Below are 8963 nucleotides of genomic sequence, written 5' to 3' on the forward strand. Positions count from 1 at the left end.
GTTGATTCTTTACTGTCAAGGCTATTATTTCCGAGATATCAGCCGTGTGATTTCCAGTCTCCTCAGTGCTAGTGTCTTCTGCAGTTGTACTGGGTGGACTTGGGGCCTGAGACTGCATTTTGTTCCTTCTCTTTGTCATTTTGTATACCACTGTCTTCTGACCTTTGGTGAAGAGCTTGGATAGAGTTATTACCTTAGTACCAGGTCCGGATCTAGGAAGTTCCGATTCCTCCAGGTGGGTGTTGCTTGGATCTGGCTGCTGTGCTCCACTTTTTTCTGCTGCAGCCGTTAGAGTTGAACCCTTTGTGTCTCTTTGTCAAGATGTTCTGCTCCTGAATCAGCTGGGTGGGTCTTGCCACTAGCCTCTATGTAGGGAGTTCTGCTGAAGGGTTCCCTGCTGGGCCTGCAGCCTGGGTCCAATGAGGATCCCCGGCCCCGGGTTGTCTCACTCACTTCCCGGACATGCGCTCTGGGTCTATTCAGGATCCCGCGGCCCTCAGTTGTCTCACTCACTTGCCGGGCCTGTGCTCTGGGTGTATTCAGGATCCCGGGGCCTGGGTTGTCTCACTCACTCGCCGGGCCTGTGCTCTGGGTCTGTTCAGGATCCTGCCAGGCCCTGGGTCGTCTCACTCACTCGCTGGGCCTGCGCTCTGGGTCTATTCAGGATCCCGCGGCCCTGGGTCTTCTCACTCACTCACCGGGCCTGCTTTCTGGGTCTGTTCAGCATCTCGCGGCCCTCGGTCTTCTCACTCACTCGCGGGGCCAGTGCTCTGGGTCTGTTCAGGACCCCGCGGCCTGGGTCGTCTCACTCACTCGCCCGGCCTGTGCTCTGGGTCTATCAGTACCAATGTTTGAAGAGTTACCTTACTCATTGTTTCTTATTGAAATTATAAAATTCCCATGAAACAAGATGCTAAAATAGCCTTTACTTAACGGTGCAGCTTATAAGTTTCTATAAGTAAAGTTTACATAATTTCTCCCTTGATTTTACTTGTGTTGTTATGGTTTCATGTTTCCAGCATACTTTTTGAAATACAAAATTTATGTCATCTAGGTGTGGTGGTCTATGCCTGTAACTCCAAGCACTCTGGGAGACTGAGATAGAAGGATCAAAAACTTCAGCCCAGCTTGGGCAACTTAGCAGCTTAGCAAGATGTTGTCTCAAACTAAAGACTGAGGCAAGAGGATCACCAGAGCTTAAGGCCAGTCTGGACTACATAGCAAGATTCTGTCTCAAAACAAAACCCAGCCCAACTCCAGAAGACTGGGGTTGTTGCTCAGTGTGAGGCCCTTGGTTTAAACTCTGTCCTGGAGGGGTGCTGATTTCAGCTGTAATCATGTACAAGTGAATTTTGAAAGCTAAAACCATAGAGAATCTCTTTGTGTTCATCTGCTAAATAAAAAGGAAAACAATAACTTATCCCAGAGTGGGAAGTGAGATGCATATACATTCTTAAATCCGTGCTTGCCAGTGCTTTTCAAGCAGTGGTGTGACTGCTGACATTTAGCAGTGTGTGGTGGCAGTTTCAAATAGGCACATTGCAGGAGGCAGGGGGCAGGGGGTAGCTCCTGGAATCTAGGGATAGAGGATGGGGATACTGCCAAATAAGCATTCTAGAATGGACGTGACAGCCCCAGAACAAAGAATCATCTGTCCAGACTGTCAGCAGTTCTGAGGCTGAGAAATTCTTGCATTTTTTTCTACATGGAAAGCCATTTGTAAGTATTTCAGTGAGGATTTCAGGAGTTCATTATATTCTTTGATCACTTAAAATAGGTCTAAAAGTGGAACAGCTCTTTAAAAATATTTTTAGATTGTAGTGAATTTTAGTGTTTTTTTTTTTCCAGTACTAGGGATTGAACCGAGAGCATCTGAACTAACCACCCTCATTTTATTTTTTATTTTTTTAAAAAATTTGTGTGTGTGTGTGTGTGTGTGTTTGTGTGTGTGGCCAGCTCAGCCCACGAGGGGGCGGGGCTGGCTGGCATGTGGTGCTGGGGGATTGAACCATGGTCCCTGTGCTTTTGCTTTGCTAAGCTTGTTCTAAGTAGGTGCTTTAGACCACTGAGCCATCTCACCAGCCCCTCATTTTATTTTTTGTTATGAGACTAGAGTTGCACGGAGTTGCACCTCTGATTTTCCTGTCCAGTTCCCCCAGAGTGCTGGACCTAAAGGCTTAGCTAGGATTTTAAGGCTTTGTTTTTTTATTATTTTTTTAAAAGACAGTCTCACTATATAGTTTAGGCTGGCTTTGCACTCACAGTGTAGCGCAGGCTAGCCTTGAATTAATGGCACTTCTCTTGCTTCAGCCTCCTGAGTGCTAGGATTATAGATTGTGTACCACCACACCTAGCAAATTTTAGGGCTTTTGCTCTGATTTTTGTGATACTGGGGTTTAAGCCCAGGCCTTCAAACCTATATAAATGCCTAGCCTGTGTTGTTTGATAGTCATACTTGAAGTTAACTGTACTAATGCTTCTAAGTAAAGGAGTTGAAAACTCTTATTTCTTCCAATCCCAAAACAGAGTAGAAGTATTTTACATGTATCCTGTTTGTGTAATGTATATAAAAACTAACAGTGAAATAAATATATGCAAAATAAAACTCAGCAGTAAAAGGAGTATAGTGTTGGGCGGAAAATTGAATTAACAGTTGCCAGAAGCTCAGGAGAAGAAAGGAAATTCTGTTGATGCCAGGGGAGTAATCTCCAAAGTCTGAAGTGATTATAGAGAGCTTGTTTTATTTATAGGGTAGTGGACAGAAGTTACATGAAGGAAGGCTAGCCAAATAGCTCAGCGAATTAAAGTGTCTACAAGCAGGAGCAGGGACCGGGGGTTCAATCCCCAGGCATGGTGGCGCACGCCTATAATCCCAGCTCTTGGGAGGCTGTAAACAGGCAGATCACTACAAGTCCAATCTAGTAGTGAGACCCTGAACACCCTGTATGTAGACCCTTCCCAAAAAATACAAAAAAAAAAAAGTTACATGAAGGAAATAAGTTTTTACTGAAGGATGACCAGGGTACAGTAGATGTTTTGCTTTGTTTTGTCTTTTTGAGACATAGTTTTGCTTTGCAGTTCAGGCTGACCTTGAACTCACTTTTTTTTTTTTTTTTTTTTTGTACCGGGGATTGAACACAGGATTTTGGGCTTGCCAGGAAGGTGCTCATGCTGCTGCATGTGCCACTTATACCTGTACTGAAATTGTACAGGCAACAGTGGCTAATAGGGATTAGAGAATAGGGAGGTGTAACTACAAAAGGAGAGCATGGGGCAGCTTCTGTGTGTGAGGGAGCAGTTCTATATCTTGATTGTAGTAGTGCTCAAACTATATATGGGGGAGAATTCCTACAACTGAATTCACCCACATGAGTCCCAGCTTCCTTGCCACATACAAACAAATGAATACATATGAAATCTGAATGAGGTCTCTTTTTGATTAAGAATAATATATCAGTGTAATTTCCCACGTGGGGAGTAGGCTTCCGTTAGTAAGATAATACTGTTTGGGGAAAACTAAGGGAAGGGTATGCAGAATATTTTATTTTTGTAACTTTGAGTCTGAAAAAACCCATAGCACATACAGGTATTCCTCCCTTAATGATGTGTGTGTTTAACAACTGTTCGGTCTTAAATGACTGAGGTGTGGTCAGGTTTACGACCTTTTTATATTTGTACAGTTCTATACATTTGTCTATAGAGCGTCAGTCTTTTTTGGTGCAGTATACTTTGCTTCAACAGTACTATAGTTTTATGTTATACGTTACAGTACTGCACATAAGAGTTATGCAAATGGAATCAAAGATATCAAGTTGGAGTTTCCTTTGACTGTTTCTTTGTTCTGAGTATTATAACGTACATGCTACATGCAATCCCTCCAGTCCAGTTAATCCCTCCAGACGTAGTGTTGGGAATGGTGCTTGGTGGTTAAATAAGGAGTGCCTATACAAGATGCCTAATTTTGCCTGGATCCAAATTTCTGCTGATTCAGCAGACATAAAATTGTTAAACTGTAACAAAGCTTCTACACCTTTCTTCTGTCATTCTGCATTTAGCATGTTGCTCTAGAGCAGTGGTGGCAAACCCATGGCACGCGTGCCTCACCAGGCTCTGTATCATTGAAAGCTTGAAAGGTGTGGCATCATCACAATTCCAAAAGTGTGAGAACCTATTAGCATGGAACTGTGCTGCTCACCAGCGGAGGGGTTTTCAGAAAATCTTTTCCTTTTTCCTTTTTCCTTTCTCCATTCCTTTCCCCTTTCCTCTTTCTTTTTTTCCTTTCCTTTCCTTTCCTTTCCTTTCCTTTCCTTTCCTTTCCTTTCCTTTCCCCTTCCCTTTCCCTCCCCTTTCACTTCCACCCTCCCCTCCCTATCCTTTGCCCTCCTCCTCCTTTCCTTCCCTTTTCTTCCCCTCCCCTCCTTTACTGGGAGTTGCATACAGGACCTTTACACTGAGCTGTATTCTCAGCTCTTTTTATTTTGAGACAGGAATTTGCTAAGTTACCCAGTTAGTACTTGATTTGCATTCCTGTAGATTATGAGCATGTGAAACCACACCTCGCTTAAATATTTTCTTTCTTCCTTTGTATACTTTATTACTAGTTGTAAAATCAAGGATTATTACTAAAATTCCAACCATTGCTGTTAACAAATAAGTACAACTCCAGCTTTTCCACAATGCCCAAATTTTACATTTATAAGTTTTGGCTATTCTCCCGCGTAAGATTTTTTTATAAGGGCCAGCCAAATACCTCAACAGATTAAAGCACCTGCAGGTAGGCGCAGGGGCCAGGGGTTCAATCCCTGGGCCTGCCATGCTGATACAGCAATTGAGACTGGGCATGGTGGCGCGCGCCTGTAATCCCAGCTCTTGGGAGGCTGTAAACAGGTGGATCACTACAAGCCGATCTAGTGGTGAGACCCTGAACACCCTGTAAACCCTTCTCTAAAATACAAAAAAAAAAAAAAAAAAGATTTTTTTATTAAAATAGCTTTATAATATGAAAATTTGTAAAAATTTGTATATATTTCTCAAATTTTAAGGTAATTTTATCATGTGCATGGATTTTTAATGTTACTATTTTACTTAATGTTATGTGTTACTATCAAATCCCATCAAATTTACATACTGTTGATATACTGATATTTTCTCACTAGTTTTTGGTGTTTGTCTCTAACTTTTCTTTGATGACTTCATTCATTCTTTCTGTATATATCTTCTGTGTGTATGTCTTATCCTTCTTCTATAGCTATTTCTTCTTTCCAAATAAGTAATAATTCCTTTTATCTTCAGTTTGACCTTCTTAGCTTTGCTGATGCTTAATTTATTGTTACTGCTCATAGATAGGACGTTTTTAACTGGATTTTTCTGTTAAACTTCCTTTTAGGAATTTAGACTTTGGGATAATGAATTGCAATATGTAGACCAACTGCTCAAGGAGGATGTGAGAAATAACTCCGCATGGAACCAAAGATACTTTGTGATTTCTAACACTACTGGATACAATGGTCATGCTGTATTGGAGAGAGAAGTCCAGTTAGTATTATCCTTCTCTTGCCTACTCATTAAAAATTTTCATGCCTACATCCCTCTGGCTTTGGGGCAGAGATTAGACTGTTACAGATTCTCCCAGTTGAACTAAAATAGGACAGAATACAGAGATAAAACATAGAATGATAAATTTATAGATAACAGGACATACCTTTACATTGTAGTGTCAAAGTTTTTTAAAATATTGTTGCTGCCAAGGGTCAGAAAGAAAGTGGATTTCATGCTGGGCATGGTGGCACATGACTGTAATCTCAACACTCAGGAGGATGAAGCAGGAGCATCACCACGAGTTCAAGGCCAGCCTGAATACTTAGAGAGTTTAAGAGCAGCCTGAACTACAGAGGGAACCCCTGTTTCAAAAAGCAAACAAAAAAGAGCAGATTTTTTTTTAGTGTCCAGGAAGTCTTATTTTAAATGTCTCGTTCAGTTCTGTTGCATTTTGGATAATGGTTCTCACGTGCCATTAGTGTGGCTCTAGTGTATGATTGGGTTGGCAGGCTGTGGTAAGAACTGCTATGTGTCCTTTATGGTGTTAACAGCTCTTGTGCTATTAAAAAGAAATCTTTGCAAGCCAGTATAGTGATGCACACCTGTAGTAATTCTAGTACCCTGGGAGGCCAAGGCAGGAGGATTACTAATTCAAGCCTAGCACTTGGCAACAACTAGTGAGACCTTGTCTCAAAATAAAGTAAGTGTGAAGGGCTAGGCATGGAACCCAGTCCCCAGTGCTGCTAAAAAGTTTCTGTACATTTCCAAATGCCCCTTTTGGGACAGAGTCACCCCTGGTTGAGAGACGCTACCAAAAGCTGTTCTGTGAACTAGAAATTTCTGAATTGGCATAAGTTTCTGTATGGTATGCATAAGCATTAGAAATTGTTTCTTCTTTTTGAGAGAGGGTCTCAGTAAGTTTTCCTAGCTAGGGTTTAACTTCTGATTATCCTGCCTAAACCCCTTAGAGTGCTGGGATTACAGACATGTACCATCATGTTTAGCAGCGTTCAGTTTTTCCTGACCTTACATGTCCATTTTGTCTCTTGTCTGTTTCACAATTTAAATAAGCCTGTTGTTTTAGAGACATGGTTAGAGCAGGTACAATTGTTTTATTGCTGCTGGGAAGGGCTGATTTTAGGGTGCATTGTGCTCCATGTCTTGCTCTCACTTTGCTTGTGTTGAGGCACCTGTCCTGTATGTGGGGCTCTGGTGATTGTTTTTTTAGTAGTGGGGATTGAACCCAGGGCTGCACATATGCTAAGCATAGCCTTTACCATTGGCCTATGTGCCTAGCCCCTATGTGTTTTGAAAAGAAATCTCTACTTGTCTTCCTCAGTTGTGTCCCTCAGTGTTTCCCCTAGTTTTGGGGTCAAACCCCAAAGGGCCTCACACATATTGGGTGACCCCGGGCCGCTGAGTACATCCCTAGACCTGGGTTCTGCAAGTTTTTATCTTTATTTTACAAATAATACAATGTAGTGATGAGGGAAAACTATTCTGTATCCTATAAAGTAGAAGTTAAAAATTTCTTATTTTCCATTCTTCTAATCCTTAGAGTTATAATTATGTGCATCCTTCCAAGCTTTATAGACATATTTGCCAACATTTATATGCTGCAGACCAAATAATTGTTATAGACATTACTTTTTACATTTAATGTATTATGGTAATATTTCTATGTGAGTACATTGTCTGTTAGTACCACTTTTTTTCTGAGATGGGGGGGGTCTTAGTCACATAGTACAGTCTGGCCTTAAACTCACTATGTAGCCCATGCTGGCCTTGGAATTATGCCTTGAACTCAGTATGTAACTCGTGCTGGCCTCAAATTCACACTTTGAACTCACTATGTAGCCCCTTCTGGGCTTGACCTTACAGTGATTCTTCTGCCTCAGTTTCCCAGGTGCTGGGATTACAGGCATGTGCACATATACAGGAGGGAGACATTATGGTGATAGGATACAAGTCCCCAGAATTCATCAAGAAATAGAAGACATGACCAGCTGCTAACTTGCGGATTCTCTAATTTAGTTATGAACTGGCGAGGTACTGAAGTCTGTTGACAGGTGAATATGGCGACAAATATGAGAAAGCAGGTGTCCAGGCTGTGCTACAGTATTATTAAAACTATTATCTAGTCATTGCATTGTGCCTTGAAGATTATAAACAATCACTTGTGGTTTTCTTTTTCTTCCAGGTATACTCTGCAAATGATAAAACTTGTACCACATAATGAAAGTGCATGGAATTACTTGAAAGGGTAAGAGGTTGTTTTCTGGTTTTATGTCAAAAAACAAAAACCTGCTAATACATGCATCATGGAATGTGTTCCATGGTCAGACTTAAAGGAATACTAAAGAATTTTTCATGTTTCAAGCTCTAAGCAGAGATGTAACAGGGCTGTGATATTTTGTACAAACTGTACCTTGTGTCTAGCCACTTTCCACTTGTGGAGCACATATTAGCACAGTTTTTAGAACAGCATATGAGTGAACAGTAATATATTCTTAATCTGCCCAGCTTAGGGATACAGTGAAGCAGACTGTGGAGAGAGACTTCCAGTTAACAAGTCTTATGACTTAAGCAGAAAGGTGTCACTGCTTGGCCAATGACATAGTCAGGCTCCCCTTGTTGAACTTAGGCCTTCAAGGAAGCAGATTTAAAGAGTAGTGTGGAGCCCAGTCATGTTTGGAGTTGATCAGGGCTTGGTTCAATTTTAAGGGAATGATTTACACTGAACATGGTGGTGCAAGCCCATGATGCCAGTATTCTGGGAGGCAGAGACACAAGTTTGAGCCCAGCCCAGGCATTTTGGTAAGACCTTGTCTCAAATTAAAAAAAAAAAAAAAGAAAAAGAAAAAAAAAAAAAGTTATAAAAAGGCCTGGGCATGTAGCTCAGTGCAAAGAAGTCTGAGTTTAGAAAGGAAGAGGGAGGGAGGGGGCAGAGAGAATATGATACATTTTCTCTTGTAATTTTCTGTTGCACAGTTGCACAGTTTAAGTTACAAACTCTACTACTTTAAAAAACCTTAAAGTTACAAATTACTAGTTTAAAAAACCTTCATGGTTTTTTTTTTAAATTTTTAATTTTTTTATTATTTTTTTCCTTCATAGTTTTTTAAACTAATTTTACTCAGTTCTTTATGATCACGATAAAGCTTACATAAGTTAATTTTCATTTTTTTCCGTCATTCAAAATCAGTTTCCTTTTCTGTAAGTTTGTATTTCAAGGTTTACTTCTCTTGGTCTTTTTACTGTTCTTCCTCTCAAAATTTTTTGTTTTTAGGATTTTGCAGGATCGTGGTCTTTCCAAATATCCCAACTTATTAAGTCAATTACTTGATTTACAACCCAGTCATAGTTCCCCCTACCTAATTGCCTTTCTTGTGGATGTCTATGAAGATATGCTGGAAAACCAGTGC

At 40.8% G+C, this 8963-nt stretch overlaps 1 protein-coding gene across 1 annotated transcript in view; it reads left to right on the plus strand.

Annotated features, from left to right (window-relative positions):
• Positions 1 to 8963, plus strand: part of Fnta (farnesyltransferase, CAAX box, alpha) — a 73755-nt gene that overhangs the window by 54620 nt on the left and 10172 nt on the right. The window contains exons 6-8 of the mRNA XM_012513681.2: positions 5387 to 5535; positions 7739 to 7801; positions 8828 to 8959. Of these exons, the coding sequence (XP_012369135.1) occupies positions 5387 to 5535; positions 7739 to 7801; positions 8828 to 8959 (344 nt within the window). The remainder of the gene's footprint in view (positions 1 to 5386; positions 5536 to 7738; positions 7802 to 8827; positions 8960 to 8963) is intronic.

The sequence above is a fragment of the Octodon degus genome, unplaced genomic scaffold (genome assembly GCF_000260255.1).
Source record: "Octodon degus isolate 3935 unplaced genomic scaffold, OctDeg1.0 scaffold00016, whole genome shotgun sequence".
Lineage (NCBI taxonomy): Eukaryota > Metazoa > Chordata > Mammalia > Rodentia > Octodontidae > Octodon > Octodon degus.